This window comes from Quercus lobata, chromosome 3 (assembly GCF_001633185.2).
Source record: "Quercus lobata isolate SW786 chromosome 3, ValleyOak3.0 Primary Assembly, whole genome shotgun sequence".
In the NCBI taxonomy this organism is placed as follows: domain Eukaryota; kingdom Viridiplantae; phylum Streptophyta; class Magnoliopsida; order Fagales; family Fagaceae; genus Quercus; species Quercus lobata.
The window spans coordinates 33,705,752-33,726,600 of NC_044906.1; the positions used below are offsets into that span (position 1 = coordinate 33,705,752).

At 36.0% G+C, this 20,849-nt stretch overlaps 1 protein-coding gene across 1 annotated transcript; it reads right to left on the bottom strand.

The window, feature by feature from the left end:
- Positions 1 to 14,010: 14,010 nt before the first annotated feature.
- Positions 14,011 to 17,015, bottom strand: LOC115981980 (protein C2-DOMAIN ABA-RELATED 7-like). The gene is made up of 3 exons (XM_031104445.1): positions 16,805 to 17,015; positions 14,841 to 14,936; positions 14,011 to 14,578 (listed from the first exon to the last, which is right to left on the bottom strand). Exons 1-3 carry the CDS (start codon positions 16,913 to 16,915, stop codon positions 14,276 to 14,278), a joined length of 510 nt encoding a protein of 169 aa, XP_030960305.1. The 5' UTR covers positions 16,916 to 17,015; the 3' UTR covers positions 14,011 to 14,275.
- Between the last annotated feature and the right edge of the window lie 3,834 nt (positions 17,016 to 20,849).

The following is a 20,849-nucleotide window of genomic DNA, read 5'->3' on the forward strand; positions in this document are numbered from 1 at the left end:
CTTTAACGTACTCTCCAGCCAAGTTCCTATAAGAGTCGGGGAGGAAACGATTAGCAATCATCTTTCGCTGCACCACCATGTTGGAAGTTGATTCTTCGAAATCTAATTCTTCAACTAAAGGTTCGGCTACAGTTGTCTCCTCAACAAGAATGTGTTATGCTCTACCGTAGAACACTCTATCAATAGAACAGTCCCTCACATTAAGCAAAGACCCTCTCTTATTTGACGAGGACCAAGCCTCCATGCTTCACCAAGTGTTAGACCTCTCAAGAAAAAGCCTCGAAAACGAATGTCGATGTAAAAGAGTAAAAGGCTGCCAACAGTGAGAGCTTGCCCTGGATCTTAATAGCTGGTATATGATGGAATGCAGTTGAGGATGAGCTGGGATGCTCTCAGCTGGCCGTCGTAATGTACGAAGATCTTCAAGCGCAACACGAAGTTCAAATCCCAAGGATGTGTAGCATTGAGATCAAGCTTGAAGCGTTTAGTGATTGCACTACCAAAAAAAGATTTCATTAGAAAAGAACCTAATGTATCACGGGATTAAAAGGTAGCTTGACGAAATTAAAGAGGGAAATCCTCAGGCAAGATTAAGAGAACTATGCCGAGTATTACTGTCCTACGGTTAAGGGGAGGAAAAAAGAAAAAGAATACCAACCAATTTCTCGAGGTTAGGTCGGATAAGGGTGCTCTCCAGCAAGCCAGTTATCGCTCACTTTAACTTACTCTCCAGCCAAGTTCCTATTGGAGTCGGGGAGGCACAATATTAGCCAAACTATGGTGTCTCGAACTTTAAGGTAGTAACCCAACCTTGTACCACTACAAATGCTATACATGAAGTTGATGTCGTGGTGGTTAAGTCTTAGGTTGTACAGGTTGTTAAGCCAATTCATGCAACTCACCACTTTATACAAATTTGGTGGAAGTTGGTGGGGGGAAAAGCTGTAGAAACTAAGAGGGTGTTTGGATTGGCCTATTTTGAGTTACATAACTCAAAACTCAAAATCCGTGGGACCCACTAGTTGAAATATTGTTTGGTTTAGTTTCCAGCATTTGTTTCCAGTTCTCATATCTCAAAATTTTGAGCTTTGAAAATGAGAAATGAGAACTCCTCCGAAGCTGTTTTCAATTTTTGAAATATGAGTTTCGTGGCATTTTTCGTAAATAATTGCAGACGTGTGGGACCCTCTTCAATGTATGGTCACATCATCCTCAAAGCCGTTGGAAGGCTTTTGCTATGCCAAATGCTCCAGCTTCATTTCGGCCTCTGTTTTCCCCTCTTCTCTTTACTCCGCTAACTCTCCATTTACTCCATTTACAATTTTACACCTTCTCCATTTATTGCTTCTCCATTAATACCTCTCACCCACCTCTACCAACATACCATTATTTCAAACTTTTTCCTTTCTTTTATTGCTCAGACCTCTCACTTCTTCCATTTTTTCATAAGCTACTCTTAACCCAGCACAAAGCGAGAGGAAGAAGAAGGAGTCTCAGCCAGAAACAAGCACACCCCGACACATCCGATACTGGCGTCAACTCGGGTTTAAGAATCCAACCTCTACCCAAGTGACCGCGTTTTCTCTCTCTCCCTCCATAAACCCACCTTGCTCTGTTTTGTGTTCCTCTAAATTTCAATGTTTGTATTTCAAAGTTTTTGTTCAAGTGCTCTGTTTTGATTTTGTTTGTGTTTCATTGTTTTTTTCAATTTCTCTAAACATTGATAGGTTTTGTAAAATAATGAAATTTGTGTCTGATGGGTTTTCTAAAATATTCAACTTTGTTTGTGATGAAATGTGGACTCAGAAACTTTGATTTGGGTATATGTTATAGGTTATTGTATGGGTCAGCACTGGTTTATGCTAAAAATCCAATATTTTTGTGACTTTGTTTGCCATTGTGTGTGCTGAGTCTTCAATAAATATTTCGTTACTTCTATCTCCCTTCTTTTCTTTATATTGATGGTTTATCAGAAATTTCATATTTTGAAGCACTCCTTTATAATCACTTGAAGGGACTCTGTGTGTAATTTATTATAAATTCAATATCTATGGTCATTTCTTCTTGACAAGAGTGGTTGCTTTCTTTCTAATAACAAAGTGTACAACTGGGTTTATTCTTTCTCTTGGATCAGATTGAGTCATCACTTTTATTTTGTAACTTTGTTTTGTAATAATTCTATAAAGCTTGAGGTTCTATCTACTTAAGGTTGCATCCTCTGGATTTGTTATGGATCTCACTTTTTGTACATAATTCTGGAAGACAAATTTTGTTTGATCTTTGAAAAGGCCAAAAGGACCCATATTGACATATTTTTAAAACCTATGATCTATAAATTAACACATTGTTGTGCTAGGATATTTGTATTAGATGGCTCATGAATCACAAGAGGTGGATGACAAATTGTGGCCTCCCCACATTGAACAAATTTTCATTGAGATTATGTTGGATAAACAACTCAAAGGGAATATGGAAAATGGTGTGTTTAAGACCCCTGTTTGGGAATCTATTACCAAGTAGCTTAATACCCAAACTGGGAAGAATTTCCTGACTAAGAAGGTGATTCAAAAGCATAATAGGCTAAAGCAAAAACAACGAAAGTGGGAGCAATTGTTGAATCATATGGGGTTAGGGTGGGATGAGTTAACACAAACTGTTACCGGTTCTGAAGAAGTGTGGGCAAATGTGGTTTTGGTATGTTCTTTATTCCATCTACTGTTTACATATCTCTATTAACTTCCCAGTTGTCTTTTGTATGTCATATTGTTTAATGTCAATTTGTTTTGTTCTTTTTAGAGAGATCCGAAACACCATTGTTACGGAAGAAGGGCTACCCCCACTATGACAAACTAAGGCAACTATTTGCCCCTACCACTGCAACTAGGGCCCTTCAAATCTCTTCTAACACCCCAACCCCAAATAGTGATCAAAAGCGTGCCCTAGAGGAGGCACTTGCCAACGATGGACATTGTACCCAAGTGGTTTATGATGACTGCTACAGTCCAAACCTAGACGAAATACCAAGGGATGAGAGCCCTTTTAATGACCAAACCCAACGTCCTGATAAGCGTCCTGTTCAAGATTCCAGTGCCAAAAGGAAGAAGGTTGCCAAGAAAGCGGATAAGGCGAGTGAGATGACTACTGCTTTACAAGAGTATAATGCATTGACTAGAGAGAGGTATTCCCAAAGAAGGGGGAGGGTAGTTGGTAGCTTAGACCATTGTGGCCAATCAGTTGCTAGAGGTGATCCATGCTCACTAGGAAAGGCTATTCAAGTTCTGAATCAGCATGAGGACCTTGATAACGATGCCTATTTTGCCATTTCCATGGCTCTTCACGTCAAAGAAAATAGGGTGGTGTTCATGGGAATGCCAGAGCATAGAAGGAAGAGATGGATGGACCTAGTTGCGAAGCAGAAGGGCAACAAGCAAAACTGATCTACTTTATGTTTATTTCTTTTATGTTATTTGGGTTTTGTTGTGCAAGTTTCATGGACTTGAATGTACTTATTAAAATAGGATTTAGACATGTGGTTGGTTGAACCATCTTTTGTTTTGTTAGTGCTAGCTATCATAGATGGCTAAAAACTTAATATGTTTATGTGTATTTGATGGTGTTTATAGTAGACCTTGTCTGTTATTTGTCATGTTTATTAAATGTTATTTTTATTGTGTGATGTTATGTTTCAATATTTCAGCATTCATAATTGTTGTTCTATGCTCTTTTGCCATTTTCTAAAATTTGTTATACCATAAGTACCATATCTACCCTGTCTATTTCATAACTGTTTGTTTATGCTTATTTTTACATTTAAATATGTGCTAATCTTCTTTCACTTCAACATATAGGTCCTCATGTCTGGTCCCAATGACGACTTTTGAACTTATGACTTTGACAATGCCTACTTCAGCAATGATTATGAGATGCAGTGTGGGGACAACGACTTTGATGACGACTACTATCACCCAGATGAGGAGATGTACAATGGGAGTTATGACTTTGATGACCCATTCTTTAACCAAGATGCTGACATGCATGGGTGCTGCAATGATACCGAGCACGGTTGTCTCAACCCTGACCATGACATCCTCCACAACAATGGGTACGATACAGATTATGACTGGTCTGATAGCGATATTGATTCTGATTGTGACTGGTCTGATTGTGATAGTGAGGAGGACTTTGATTACATAAATGGTTTGGTGGGGGAGATGACATCCTATGTACAACGTCACTACAACAAATGTCTGATGCATACAAGCATTTTGACTAGTAGTGGTTATATGGAAGAGGTCAGAGATGAAAATCTGAAACAATGCTTTGAGATGTTCCGCATGTCTTTGTGGTTATTCTATCATTTCGTTGATGAGTTGAAATGGCATGGATATCTGAAGGAAGGAAAGGGTTGTGTTGATGTGCAAGAATCTGTCGCAATGTTCTTGTACATCATTGGGCATAACACCCGAATGCGGTGTATTGCGAACAGATTTCAACATTCGACTAAGACAGTGGCCCGCAAATTTCGAAGGGTTTTGCAGGCTATCCACTCCTATGGTTAACACTTGATTAAGCCTGATCCGAATGTAACTGGCCTCCCACGACATCTCCAAGTCAACAAATATCACCCATGGTTCGAGGTATAATTTCCCTGATTGCTTTTATTGATAAAAATAATTTTTTTCCAAGGTTGTAAGTTGTTGGAACCATGGGTTTAGACTTTCCCTTATTGCTTTTATTCATAAAAATAATTTTTTGACATATGGGAAAATGATTGTGCAAGTTGTTGGAACCATGGGTTTGGTCATTTGTTGGAAAACATATAGTATAAATGTAATATTTAGTGCATTGGATGAATGTCAGATTGTTTATAATTTAATTTTTACTATTTGTAGAGATGCATTGGTGCAATTGACGGGACTCATGTGAGTGCTCGACCTCCAACTAGCAAAACTCGGCAATATAGGAGTAGAAAAAACACTGTCACCACTAATGTGATGTGTGCATGTGATCATGACATGCGTTTTATGTATGTCCATTCGGGTTGGGAAGGTAGCGCGAATGACTCACGGGTATTGGAGGAAGCCATTAAGGACCTAAAGCATGGCTTTCCATGGCCACTAGAAGGTACATTTTTTTTTAATTTCCACTGCCCAATTATGGAGTGCTCATTCAGCAAATGCAACAATTTTAAAAGTTATCCAACTGAGAAAAATAACTTTGATTAGTTTCTATGCATTACTCCCTAACGTGGTCTTTAAATTAAATATAACATGTTTGCCAATTACTTGACTAAACTATAGTTTATTTGATTAAAGAAAAATAACGTTGCATGGTAGCAGATTTGAAAGTGATTATGTAACAAGCAGAAAATGTGAAATTAACATAAACAAAGTATTTAAATAGGAAATATAAATTTTAAATTGACATAAATTTTTGGCTGACATATGGAAACTTTAAAATATTTTGTTTATGATGCAGGCTCATACTACCTGGTTGATTCGGGGTACCCCATTGGTACGTCTTTCCTTCCACCACACAAATCCACCCGCTACCATGTTCAAGAGTTCAGATCAAGCAATAAGCAATCAACAACCAAGAAGGAGCTATATAACTATAGATACTCTTCTCTACGCATGGTTATTAAGAGATGCTTTGGTGTTTTAAAGGCCCGTTTTCCTATATTGAACTCGATGCTGAACTTCAAGCCTTTGCGCCAGCGTTATGTCATTTGTGCGTGTTATGTTGTGTTGTGCACAATTTCATACGCATGAACAGCCAGTCTGATGAGTTGTTTCACAGTTGGGAGAATGCTGATGTGAGTGGAGGTGCTACCCGAAACAGTGGTAATGGATCTGCAGGTGCATCTACTAGTACAACCACTTGAAGACATGTTAGGGAGATGTCTGACCAGGTGAAGCATGCTATGAATCAGTTTAGAGATGACATTACCAACCACATGTGGACTAATTATGAGCGTCGTCGCCATTGAATCTAGAAATATATGATGGCTTTTTGTGTATTGTGGAGTATTTTGTTGGGTTGTTGGTGCCATTACTCCACCTGGTTGTATAGTGCCCTATATGGGTTGTAATATTATAGTTATGAACTTGTACAATTCTGTTTTAGGCTAGGTGACACCTATTCACTAACTACAATGTACATGATGCATCTTTTGGATGATATGGTGCATTATGTTGATGTTATTTAGGGGGTCAGTATATATCTTCATTGTCAAAGCCTTGTTGACAATGTATTTTGTAACTTATATATTATTCCTATAATTTGACAATGGAATATGTTATATCATCTTTATGTTAATATTCAAATGTTTATTTTTGTGTATATATATTGTTTCTTGGATATGTAAACAAATTAGATTGTTTACAATGCACAGGTTATGTCAAAGCATTGTCAATAATGCACAAGTTATTTATGTATTTGATATATATATACATATATATATATATATATATTTCAGTAATGCTTCCTGTCTCTCATCTTCATTTGGTTTTTGTCAATACTTAGTATATGTCCATGAAGGATAGATTTTTTTTCCCCCTGATGAAAGAGCAAATTTGATACCACAAAGAAGGCTCAATACAGATCAAAGAATCTGAAACAACAAAAAGTTATAGGAGGACTAGAAAGAATCTAAAACAACAAAGAATCTGTACACAATTTTCCATTTTCACAAACTTGGAAACTGGCAAAACAGAAGGACTTGTTATAAGACATGATAATGTCAAGCACTAACAAAATTTATAGGAGTATGTTACAGTCATGTGTCCAAACTAACTCGATTACATATTGCCTATTACATACGTGCAAATGTCAGGGTAGACAAAGTTGAGTCCTTCCAACTACCCCAATCCTAGTACTAAATAGGTAGAATACAAGGAACAACACCCATGACACAACTAGAGCTTGTTTGTACTTGTTCATCTTCTCTTCAGCAATCATTTGTGCAACCCTTGCCTTTTCTGCCTTTCGCTTCGCAACTCTTTCTAGTTTCTCGTGCTTCTTCTTCCGACACATGAGCTTCCCCCTCTCTCTCATTAGCAAGGTTTGCCTCATTCTCCAACCTCCTGAACCTTGCTATCACGATAGGTGTTGTTTCAACACCACGCCTACAAGTGTTGCCGTCCAACCATCTAAAAAAATTACAATGACGGTCATCATCCTGCAACGTAAATGACAGCATCAATATAGGCTTAATAACAGGAATTTATTAACATAAAACAAATAGTGTAAATAATTGGTCTTTCAATGTCAATTTTTTGCTAAAACCAACAAGACATTGTTTGAAATAACAGTTGTATTTGAAACCAGCAAGATAACAGGAAGATAAAAAATATCTTGGTTCTGAATCATGGGTTCTTTTTCTTGCAAGGTCAAAGACATTTAAACTAATTATTTCCCTGCATCCAATATAGAAATATGAGTTTTGCGGTTTGCTGTTGTCCTGCAATCAAGTTTCACTGATTGCTTTTGTATTATTTACTATATATACTGCACGCCAAGATTTGGAATATGAGAATGATAATAAACAATTTCAATTCAAACAAAACAGATCACAACCAATTCAGATGTATTTAACAGATCACAACCAATTCAAATTAACAGCAAGATAACAATTTCAGTTGTATTTGACTAGGATTCAGGTGTAATATCTCTGATCATAAACAAAAATTTGTACTAACTAAACAGATCACAACCACAAAGAAACTCAAAATTAAGAAAAAACCGATTACCCAAATTGCTCACCTCAGCGTATACTCCCAAAAGGCTAAGCAAAGGAAACTCAACCGTACACAAGCAAAAATAAAACACAGAGTAAGTAGTAAGGAATCAATAAATGGTGGGAAAATAGATGAGTGGGGAGAATAAATATACCTATTACATTGTTAAGATGGATAACCCAGATTGATTTTTGGGTTCTTTGGGGGCAGAGTAAGAAGGGAAAATTAGACACAACAAAGGCCTAGAGTTGAAAGGGAAAGGACAAACTCATGGGGTTTGGGCACAACAATGGGTACGACTGGGCTAGAAGACACAGAGAAAGGGGTTTGATGGAGATGGGTTTCAACCAAAATTTGGGGATTTAGGGGTTCTTTCGGGACAGAGGTAAAACAGAGAAAGAAAAGGAACTCACCAGTTGGCTGTTTGCAAGTGATGGGTCTTCAGGATATGGAGGCAAAAGTATAGAGAAGGAAAAAGAATAGAAAAAAGCTCAGACCTTTCTCTTAGGTTCGGAGTGCGTGTGTCTGTGGAGATAGGAAGACAAAACAGTATTGGGTGAAAGGAGAGAGAAGAGGACATGTGCAAGAGAAAACCAACCTTCTGACCTGTGCAGGCTATGGGCTCCACCAAAAAGTGAAAAAATTGAGGACTGAGATGTGGGGCACGGTTTTGAGATATTGGAGCCAAACAATTTTTTTCAGTTTTGGGTTTTGAGTGAGATAGAGTTTTGAGAAATGAGTTGTGTTTTTAAGTTATGTGTTTTGAGTTATAAGTTTTGAGTTTTGAGATACTTCCAATCCAAACACCCTCTAAGTGTTCTAAGTAGTAAGGGGTCCACGGGAAATCTAACTCACTTTCTAAGACAGCCATGAAGGGAAAAAATACTACCCGAGGATGCCTATCATTCTCTATGCTGCCTTCATGGTAGTATTCTATATCTACATCTAGAGGAATATCAAACCTAGTCCTAAAGTTTCTAAAGCAGCCTCAGTCCTAAGAAGTCGTGCAAAACCCATTTGAATGTATAAGGAAATGTGAATAAAATTTTTTAGGGACATATTTTATGTAATTGGCTAACCCTTTAACAAAATACACATTACTTGTAATTAGGTAAATCTAGGATAGGTTTAGTATTTCAAGAAACATATTATTCAAGCCAAGTATTAAAGCTATAAAGATTGGACCAAGAAATAAGTGAAGAAAAGCTGTTCATTAATGCTCGACAAATACCTTAACAGAAACAGTATCTATCGAGACTAGAACAAAACTCGATAGAAGCTGAATCTGTTGAGATCTACGAAATCAGAATTTCCAGATCTGATTTTCAGCTCATGCCGATATTTATGTGTAGGGTTTCTTTTCTCACAACCCTAGACATATATAAGGATTATTTTAAAGGCCGTTATACATGGAGAACACATGCAAAAAGTAACCTAGTGCCTTATTCTCTCTGCAAGAAGTTACTGCGTTTTTTGGGCCTTAGTGTTTTGTAACCAAGTATTTATTGATCTTCATTGTTGATGAAGTGAAAAACTTTGCAACCAACAACATCTTCAAGCTGTTGAAGTTAGTCACGTACTAGGATTTGTGCAAAAGGGTGGCATTCATATATTGAAGAGTTCAAAGGTTCTGAAGCGGTAGAAGGTTTCTATTGTAAGTTCATCTATAGAGATTGTAGAGTCTAGGAACAAAAGTTTTGTACTAGATCTGAAACTTCTCTTTACTATAGTGAATTTCTTTTCGAAAATGTTTCCTCCCAAGTTTTTTTCCATGAAACTAGTTTATTTCATTGGTTTTCTTGGGTCATCATATCTTGTTTTATTTACCATTTCGCAATGCATGATATTGATGTTTGTTTGTTTTAACAAGGTTTATTCATAATAAATCTAATTAATAACTTAGGTTTAAAACTTATTAATTCTATTAACCGAGGTCTAAATTTCCCAACAAAATTTAAATGAGAGAGCAGAGAATAGGGGACTTACAGTTATACGCTAGGAAAAACAATCTCGGGATGGAGAAAAGATGCTCGAGGAAAAGTGGATATAAAAAGAGAAAGAGTGAAGCAAGGAAATGTGCAATAAGAGGGGAGGCCCTTATTTATAGATGAGGAATCCTGAGGAACATTAAATGGGTTTTTGGGGGGAAAAGCATTGATTTCCCTTTTTGTCATAACGGTTGCATGTGAGACCTCAATATATGAACCTTCAAGTAATAAGGACCGTTCGATATGACAATATGTTGCTCCGTGCGCCAAAAACGCCGACTGTCTTATCCGCAATTAATAGCTAACGGTTGATGTGACCAAAAAGTGACCGGTCATTAAATGTGAGACCTTGATTCCATCCTCGAGACATAGGGAAGGAATCAAGGGGGGCTATTGTATAGTGACCGATCCACCAACCCATTCTTTGATAGCCCATTAGGCCACGGATCAAATAAAGGTTGCTCAGGGGGCCCAATCCACACTACTCGAGCCAAAGTAATGGTGAACTATTATAGCCTCCAGACTCAGTATTGCTAGGAGCTTGTTCCAAGGTATCTCGGTCGTGCCTTGAAGGAGGCCACCAGCCAAACAACACTGGGCATTTGTCGCAAGTTCCAACACTGACATATTCATTCCCAAAGTAAGACCCCCTTTTTGCCAGGAATAATCCCAAGGGGCCCCACTTGCATGAAAAAAACATCTAACGTAATCATAGCCAACCCACTAAGGAAGCGTATAAATTGCAGAGAAGAAGAAGAAAAGGGGGTTGGACAGATTGAGATGGAGATATCAGAAAATAAGAACACCAAGGAAGAGAAGAGAGGGAGAGAGAACTTGTACGGGGAAGTATTAGGGAACCATCTAAAAGGTATAAGAGTTTCGCCTTTAGGAGTTTCCCATTGTAGGATATCCATACACCCACAACAAAAAATAAATTGTGAGCGCAATTTAGTTGTCAGCGCACTAACCGAGCTGTACACGCCACAATATATATATATATATATATTGGTCTAATAATAAAAGAAATTATTATGAAACAAACGTCACATATTTAAATCATGCTATATCAATAAAATGTATTTCATAAAGACATTTTCTTCTTATCATTCCAAAAATACAAAACCAACTAATACATCTTTGTAATGTCAATCTAGATACATTCTGTATTAGGTGACAATCAACTTAGTTCGATTATGGGTGGCAATCAACTCAGCACAACATATTTATATTTTGCAAGAAAACCACACATAAAATCCAAAAATTACAATCCCATTGGAAAATTACAACAAGAACATTTGGGTATCTCCCATCACATTTAGGAAGGTTGTTTGGGAGTTGATATATCTTTCCTTCAAAGCTCGATTAAGAAATCTCTCTCCATGGGATGCCCCTCTTCCTCTCCTTTCTAGGTTTGGTGAAGAGGTATTTATAAGTGGAAATGGATCTCTTCCCCCTAGGAATGGAGGACTGAATAAAGGTTTTTTTTTTTTTTCTAATATCTCCTTCTTTTGTCAGATGAAGAACTAGGTTAGGAACTAACCCTACCATCCCATTGTTCAGAAGGGTCATTTAGGCTACCAACCAAGTAGAGAAGAATAATGCTTATTTGAGAATTTAGTTTAGAATGGATCCTTATGAATTTAATCAAAGGAAGCTCCTTTTGTGGTGTGATCAACTTTGATGACTTGTGACATGGGTTTTACTTGTCATGTCACAAAGAAGTTTGGGTACCCATTGGATCTTCCAGTTTGGGAGATTTTTTTGGGTTGACCCGTGATTGTGTTTTGAGAGTTTGTTTATTTTGTGAGTGTGAGAGGGATTTTGGGTGTATTATGAGAGAGTTTTTGTTTATGTTAGTGAGGTTTGTGAGAGTGTTATTTGTGTGAGTTGTGAGAGTTATGAGATTTGATAAAATGTGGCTGTAATCCATGTCTTTGATAGTGGATTTTGGTTGATGTTACCCATAAACGTAGCATGAAGTTGACTGAATTAGATATTATTATCTCATGTAGATTTTTTTTCCCTAAATGCACTTTTGCTATCCTTAAATCACATCTATTGATATTAGAGTTTCCACTAAATATTGTACAACAATCTTCAGCAATAATGCTGCCATAAGCATTAACGCCAATCATTCTCTTCTCAATTCTTTGATTTTTTTTTTTTTTTTTTTTCACAAGTGGAAGAGGGATTTGAACCAAGCACTTATTATGGGGGAAAAAGGCAATACTAATGAGTAACCATAAACTAGTGCGTCTTCAATATCTTTTCTAAGGAGCCAAAAAAAGAATGTCATACAAGTTCATTTTTGCTATATTTGAAAGCACCGTAAACTTGTTCTCATTTTCTAATCTCAAACTTTTTAGGGTATGTTTGGCAACTTTTTTTTAGCAATTTTCTGTTTTTAAGAACAATTTTATATTTTCTAACCCAAAAAACTTGCTTGGTAACCTAAAACAAGTAAAAAACAAAAATTGTTATTAAGTCTCCAAATAGATACATAAGGAAAATGAAAGCATGCTTTTACTTGTTTTCTATTTACAGTTCATAGAGCAATTGTATCAGTCCGTGTAAAATATTCAGTCTATTTTAGCATAAAAACCTACTTTTTTCTATTTTACACCACTACTTTTCCAAAACACCCACATCAGCTTATCTATTTTAGAAGATATTTCAATAAAATATTCATTCTTCATTAATTTTTTTAATTATTTTCTCTAATGTTCATACTTTTTTATTATCCATGGTGAAGAGAATGAGCAAGAGCTGATATGTGAGAGAGGCGGAACAAAGAGGTAGAAGAAGAGTCTTGAGTTCAGGAATGAAACAAGTAAAAGAAGCATTGATTTCAACTTAGAGGAGAGAGAGAGAAAAAAAATAAGCCAAATGGGTTTTAATAACTTAATATAAAATATAGGATAATATTAAAATAATAAATAGAAAGATACAGTAACCGTGTATATATACACGGCTACTATAGCTAGTTTGGATATTTACAAAGCTATGCTAGCTTTGATGTGCGTCTATTTTACAATATATTGTGTAAATTTTTGCACTTTTTGTATTGGGTGAGGAGGAGGATGATGAATCGGGTCGGTGCGTGGGTAGGCGATGATGCATGAGCTTCGGTGCGATAGTGCATTAGCTTCGGTGATGGTGCGATGGTGCGTGAGCTTCGGTGGCAGCGGTGAGGAGGATGATGAATTGGTGAGGATGATGGTTGAGGAGGATGATGGATGAATCGGTGAGAGTTTGAGGAGGATGAGAGAGAGGTGAGAGCCTGAGAGCTTATTTGAGAAGGAGAGAATGAGTGTGAAACGGCTAAGTAAAAGAAATAGAAAAAGAAATAAATAAATATTATTTTAATGTGAATGGGAATAAAAAAAATATGTATTTGAGTTTAGCTTTGAGCTATAGTGCATGGCCATATATGGTTGTGCTTTGAGCTTATTTGAGCTATAGTTTTCATTGGGCTTTGAGCTAATGCAGTTGCTCTTAAAGCCCAATGAAAACATGGAGAAAAAAAATTCAAAAACACCAACTCGGGCCCAAGTTCGAAGCCCACTGTCAGAAAAACACAGAATTTCAATGATTTTTCCCTGATCTATTTCCTTCTCATAGAAGGGGCTGTTTCTCTGCACACACCAGTGTGGAAGTAGACAATTTTAGAGAAAAGAACCAAAGAATTGTTTGCTTTCTTGCATCAAGAATCTGCTACTGTTATGTTACCTTGTCTGTAGCCCATGTTATTGAATGACAGCCTTCAATTTTGCGTCGACATACATGGAGCTGTGCCTTTGGCAAGGTCAAGAAGTGGGTTTGTAAATACTAAATAGTAGATCCATTATCCTAGCATGATATGTTGCTTATGGTTATCGTATCTATAGCTGTGGTCAAGGAAAGTGGAAGCCCCATTTTGCTTAACATGTGGCTGTGGGTTTGCAAATGCCACTAAAAACAAAATAATAGTACTAATGTTAAAACAAAAAAGGCAAAAAAAAAAAAAAATGTTGTTTAAAATTGGTTTGATATGATGTGTATATATATAGTATTGATCATAGAGAAGATGCGCAAATTTCTGTTTTGAGCAAATATGGACTGATGGAGGCACATGTCCTAATGTAAAACACCTAAGCATTTTAGGGAAGAATATAAGAATAAGGAAGAGGATGTAATGATTTGGTTGGTAATATCATTCACAAAGCCACATTACTTACCTAATTCCATGGTGCTTCCATGACTTAACGACAAAAAGAGAGGTCAGATCAGTAAGGTCTCTCAAGTTAAAAACGTGTATGTTTGCAGATTGAGAAAGTTGCTCATTAATTGTTAGATAACAAGAATTGTATGCAGTTCTTGTCACAAGATTAGAAGCAATACTGTAAACATACCAAGTTGTATGCATCAAAACACCACAGGGGGAGCATATACATAATACACTAATACTGCAAGCTAGTTTTCGTTTATCCGATAAAAAGTAATCATACATTAAACTCATTTCAACCCCCACTGTAAAAGAGCTTGAGACCTATAATGCAGCAGTAACATTTAGCTCTCATTGGAGAAAGCTTTACGACCTGGAAGATCAATCCACTCAATTTGGAGCACCACTTCCCCACACTCAACATTTCTCAACCTGAGACACATGTCCTGGACAATTTTTCCATTGTTCCAAACGCAGCAACTCTCATCCGAAAGACAGTTTGTCTTGCTCGGCTGAACTCTCTTTACTACACAACCATTTGGGAGGTTCTCCGAGCCCATTTTCAGACTCTCAGTATATGGTTTAATGTCTATCTCAGCATCACCCATTTTGTCATCTACAGTTAATGTGTCTCTGTCGTAAACTGTCTGCAAAGAGGAAAAATAAATAAATAAAACTACCAACAACCCGCTGAATAAGCTTCCTGTAGCTTTTCTTTACAATCATTTTACCAGCCAAATATTTCAGGAAAATAAAAGCAAATAATATTCGAACATTCCCTAATGACAATGATGAATCAACCAATAAAAATATTGGGATCCTGTAAACATGAAACAAATAGTTCCTGAACTCTTTTAGTATTAGCACTAAACCACAAAACAGAGAAAGGAAAGGTAAGGTATCACTTACAAGAGTGATAGGAACATTAACATCAGTAATAGAAAGAGTCAATTCATCGTTCCACTCGGGATTGCAGTTATTTTTCACCACACGAGTCTTCAATTTCTGCACCAATGTATATGACATCAGAAGGAAATAATGTCAGCATCCATTATACTTCAATCAGAAGGCTGAGGAAAAGAATCCAATGAGTGTAGGGAAATTAACATGAAATTCCCAATCTGTGAGAAACAAAAATAAAGGAAACACACGCCAAAGAAAAAAAATTACACACACAAGACAATATTTACATGATTCGGCAATTTTCCTACGTCCACGGAGTTGTAAGGATTTCACTATTATGAAGGAAAAATACAAATTGCGGCAGTACAGTTTTTTCTCTCTCAAAAACTACATCAACAAAACCCTAATCACTTAAGCTGCGTTTTTTATATCCTGCGCATAAGATTCACAATGGGCTACAAAACTGGCCAAAACTACAGCTTGGCCCAAGCCTCCACTCCATGGACTAAGCCTCAGAAAATCTCCCATTAAAAAACCACGCAACATTATTCAGGTCAGGTTAGGTCATCAACCGGATCAAACATGACTAGACTCCACAAAGCCCAACAATAAGCTCTAGCTCAAGTGGTAACTCCTCCCCTTATATATAAGTGCTAGGTGGAGGGTGAATTTTTAAGTTCAAAATCCATTGAGTGGGTGTGTAACTTGCCAATAAAATTTAAATTTAAAAAAAGTGGGAAAAATGAATGGAACAAATAGATTACATCCTTAGTCATGTTTTTACTTTCTGCAGATGATACCGTATCTTAAATAACCATCTTGAAAAGTGCATGAAAGTTTCAGTGCCAAAGCTTATTTTGTAATGAGTTAGTTATACACAAAAATATTATGTCATTGACCAAGTACTAGGGTCTTCTTTTGGGTAAGAAAATAAAGAAACGAGCCAGTCAGTCTGCAAATGCATGCTTCAAAACCAAATACATTAACATCAACAAAGTTCAAAGTTAAATACTTAGGAAACTGCCAAGCAAAAAAGAGGTGGGGGGGATGAATTTTTCGTCCTTGAAATTTGATGTTGGTTCAATTGTGGTCCTCCAAATTAAATTCTCAAAAAGTAAACAAAACCGTCTCTCAATGATAAAAATACACAAGTTTAAAAAGCTGGTTTTAACACCTCCATGTTGGAGATGTAATGCAAACTTTCAAGTCCACATGGGTCAATTTGCTACAATAAAAGAATCTAATAAACTTCGGGAAAATGACAGATGAAAGAGCTTGGAAAAATAACAGTAACAATTCAGGAGCATGTGGAAAGCAGCAACTTGTTTTGAAACCTCAGAGGAAGATAACTACATAAGGAATGACAAATGAACCATCATTAGGAATAGCCTAACCAAAAATTGCTTTCCGAACCCAGATCCATCATCCAGTTTTGGGGTCTCCATCCGTCCCAGTCAACCCACATGTAATTCATAGATAAGTCTTAATTATTTACAGGGGTCATATACTGAAGAAAATATGAAGCAAATGGGGTCCTCTGCACTATTAATTTGCAAAGACTAATTAAATTGCTATTATGTGAACCAATTTTGGATTTCTACAGCTATATATGCGTTTCACACCACTGAATTTATCTATGAAAGTTCCAAATTTTACCCATGACAATTTCTCCATAATTGCTGTCCTCTCTTCTAGTATATGGATATATAACTCTCACAAACACACAAGCAAACATAGAATATTGGAGGCAAAAGGGAAAGCAGCAATTGAACTTGTGGGAATTTGAGCTACAATAATTAGGATTCAAGGGAAGACAAAGAAGGGAATTTTTTTATAACCTAAAACTCTAAATCAAACACTAGCTACCCAAAAAAAAAAAAAACAAAATCATTATCATATATGATCATCAACCAAAACAAAAACAGGTCGTGATTGTGAAAGTAATAATAATGAAGAGCAAAGTGACTGACCTGTTGACCCATGGTGAGAACAACATAAGGGTCGCTGCTAATGGTGTCACGCACAGCAAGATTAATGCCTTTCCGTACACGAACTCGAAGAAGACCCAGCAGATTATCCATTAGAAACACAACCTGTTGAGCTTTGAGCAAAGCTAATAAACAAAGAAATCTAAACCCTTGTCTTTGGCTACAAAAAAAAAATATATATATATATATATATAAATATATATATATTATTAACTGGGATTTATGGGAGTATGGGACACAAATATCTAACGTTGGATCCATCAAATTAAAGGAATATACTTTTTCCACGTGTAATCCGTTGCCTGAATGTGACGCGTTTTGTTGTCTTAAAATGGGTGTCACTTTCAAATTTGTATCTTAGCGATTAAAGCATTTGTAAAGTAGTAGACTTGGGCCAGTTTTCACGCTCATCCACGAATAAAGAATGATGGTGTTCCTTGCTATTCACGGGAATACTGGTCATTTTTCATAGTGGAATGAAATTAGAGGTGCAATTTTGTCCATCTAGTAGTCCCTTCAACCAAAAATATCTAAGCCAAGCCAAAGACTGTTTTGTTTTGTTTGTTGATATTACCCGATTAAACAAACTTGTGTTCGGCTTGAATCTGGAAAGCAAGGGGAATCTGAAAAAGTAAATGTAAATATTAGGGTAAATTATACTTTCCTATCTTAAACAATCACGAAAATTATACATTTAATTCTTTAAACTATCAAAATACACAATTAATATATTTTATATATTATTACACCACATTACATAATATATTTATATATTCAACTAATTGTAGTAAAAGATGTATAACACAAAATAATACCCCAGAAGAACTCTACTAGGAATTAGGAATTAAAAAAAGATCACAACAATATTTTAAATTTTGTTGTCCGTGGGTTGATGTGAAGTTTTTTTTTTGTTTTTTAGAAAAGGAAAAAAAAAGTCATCAGTGTGAACAGATCATGAACCGCGTGGACTTCATTGACCATATGAGCAGCTTCTATTTGGTTTCTCCTTTCATCAGCCATTTACTCTTTTATCAGTCTCTTGTTTTATCCATCAAACTTCAATTTCCAATTCTTCTCCACCAAAAAAAAATCCTTAATTTCGAAAGTACGTTAACACTCTACCGTTTGTTTTGTTGTTAATTCTAACTAAATGTAACATTAAAAGATTAATTTACCCCAATTACTTGTTTCAGAAATGGATAAATTGATTTTTAATGTTAAATTTTGTTAGAATTAATAACAAAACAAAGAGCACGGGGACATTGAAACAGAGTTATATCTTTTAGGGTGCTTTTTGATAATTTATAAGTTTAATCAAAGTGATAGTTTTGGGTATAAAAATGTAAATTGCTCTAAAGTTTACACACCTTTGGGTCACGTATAGGTCAACCTATTTCTACTTTAGGTCAAAAATTCTCAAGTTTAGGTCAGATTAACAGGTCTGGATCCAATTTTTCCTGTCTAATTAAAATAATATTGATTAGAAATTCGACAAAATAGAAAGGTAAAGCCAAATAGAACCAAATAAGTTCTCTGCATTAAGATTCGCAACTAGGATAATATTCTTAACAAGTATTTTGGAACCCTGTTTTATAGCATTAATAATATGTTTATACATCTTGATGAGGATAATTTTTTATCAATCGACATGGGATGCCAATCCTTTCTCACCCAATCTTCGGCCTTGTGCCTAAACCAATCTTAAGGGGATGATCAACCCCATGGGTCATCGGGTCAGGTCAGATGCCGATCCAACCCTCCATCTCGACGATCCATGGCCCTAGGATCCTTCCATGGGACTTGCGTGAGGTCCACTCATATGTCCCTACATGGAAATAACTTGCACATCACAACCAAAAATCCTACCGTGCAATCAGATCTCCCACATATGGAAAGGTGATCCCTAATATCTTGGGATCCTTCTCCCTATAAGGAAATTCTCCCCATATCAAGGGACTCAAGTTAGCTATCTGCTACTATATAAACAGCAAACACTAACCTTTTTGAGGTACATGAATTCTCCCTAACTCTTGCACCCTTGGGTTCTTGGAGATTTTGCTATCAATCTATCACTGACTTAACCTTCAAAGGGTCTTCAGCCGACACCCTACCAGTGCTCTTTGTTTGGTTCTTCTCTTTTGTTCTTCAGGTACACCCATTGGCACGTGTGTGGACAATCAACTCACTGACGATTTTTGTGCATCATCACATCTAAAAAATTTCAAGTCTAAAAGGTGAAAGATGCAGATGATTTTTCCATTAAGCCACTAGTGTGCTGTCAACGAAAGAAGAAAGCGGACTCAATTTAGAGTAGCAAGATTCTTTCGTATGTACTTGTGGTTCTTCCCTTCTGGGACCACTGTGGTTCATCCCTTCTGGACCACTCTTTTATCTTAATGTGTACCACTGAAAGTGCATTGACATAAATTGGGGCCCAACAGATGTTATCAATAGATGTTATATCTTGTTTTGGGTGTATATATTTGACATTTCTCTCACAACATGTGAGTTCTATAGTATGTGAGATCAACCTGTAGTGAGAGAGAAGGCATATATAAACCTTGAACAATATATAATTTTTTCATTGATAGAATTTTGTATATCGGTATTTGCAACTCACTATGTTTGATGGATGATTCTAAAATAATAATAAAATAAATAAAAACAAAAACAAAAACTATGGTTGATGGATCTCTAGAATAATTTTTTTTTTTTTTTTTTTTTAAGTTTCAACCTAAAGTATCCACAATGTTAAATTTATAGTAGCAATTAAAAGCTCTCAAAAGTGGTCCACCAATCTCACCGCCTCAAATAACATCTTTAATAAAAGGTGGCATTTGGGTTGGCTGCTGGCCCAAAGGTTTTTTGCGATTTTTGAGATTTTATAGAAAGCCCATGAGATATATGGGTTTTGTAGTAAATGTGAATATATACGTATGTTCTTCTTCTTCTTCTACTTTTTTCAAAGAAAGATTACCATTCGATATCATACAATAAGCATATCACCATTTTTGTTTTATAGAATCAGCATATCACCATTATTACTATTATCATATCACATCCTTTTTTTTTTTTTTAATTTAAGACTATTTTTTTACTGTGAATTCCATTTAATTTAACTAGAAAAATTTTTGATAGTTGAATAAAAACTTTGGAGTTTAATATTTTTTGTCGTTGAGAAAAAATTTAGGATTCGATTCTCGTCTACACCAAGAAACCAATTGATATCTGATGATAAAGAGTAATTAAGAATAAGTTGTGAAACCATCTCTTTAAAATTAAAAATAAAAATAAAAATAATAATTCCATACTTATTCTTCAAGTCCCCCAGATTGCCATAATAAAAACATCTTTTCCTTTATTCTTAACTTGGAACTTCCTCTTCATTTGTCAGGTTTATCACGTTGTCTTAATTTTTTCCATTGTAGTAGTTATCACACCATTGAGACTCTAATTACTAGGTGATAAAATTAAGGCTTCCTAACTATCAGGTATTGAGCACAAATATTTTCTCACACTTTTGTTCTACACTTTCACTTCATGCTCTATCCATCATAGTATATCATATGTTTGATTATTATTATTTTTTTTTTCATATTAAATGATGAATAAATAAATTTGCATTGTCCAAACTTATCGTAGGACGACCAAAACGTCATAAACGCGCATTTAATGCATGAGCCGTTACCAACAGTCACGCATAGAGACATGATCGTTGGCAAGATCATCAATCGCCTCATTAAGCCACTAGAGACATTATCAAAGGCATTAAAGCCACCATTGAAGGCCTCCAACGATAAGAAAGACATAATCTATATAAACCGCCTTAGAACCTAAGAGAAGGTACACACATATACTAAATACACATTTGATTCTTATTATCTCTCTCTCTCCAAGCATCTGACTTTGCCATCAAAGACTCGTTGGCTGACACCACGCTACTGACCTTAGAGAGAAGAACATCTTTGTTATTATATTACAGGTTACAAACATGCTCTCATTGGATTCTGTCTGGACTACCATTCGA

Coding starts and splice junctions, on each gene's coding strand:
- LOC115981980 (XM_031104445.1), bottom strand. CDS start 16,915: ATGGATAATCTGCTGGGTCTTCTTCGAGTTCGTGTACGGAAAGGCATT. Junction 14,937..16,804: donor TTCTCACCATGGGTCAACAG/GTCAGTCACTTT, acceptor ACATTGGTGCAG/AAATTGAAGACTCGTGTGGT. Junction 14,579..14,840: donor TTAATGTTCCTATCACTCTT/GTAAGTGATACC, acceptor TCCTCTTTGCAG/ACAGTTTACGACAGAGACAC.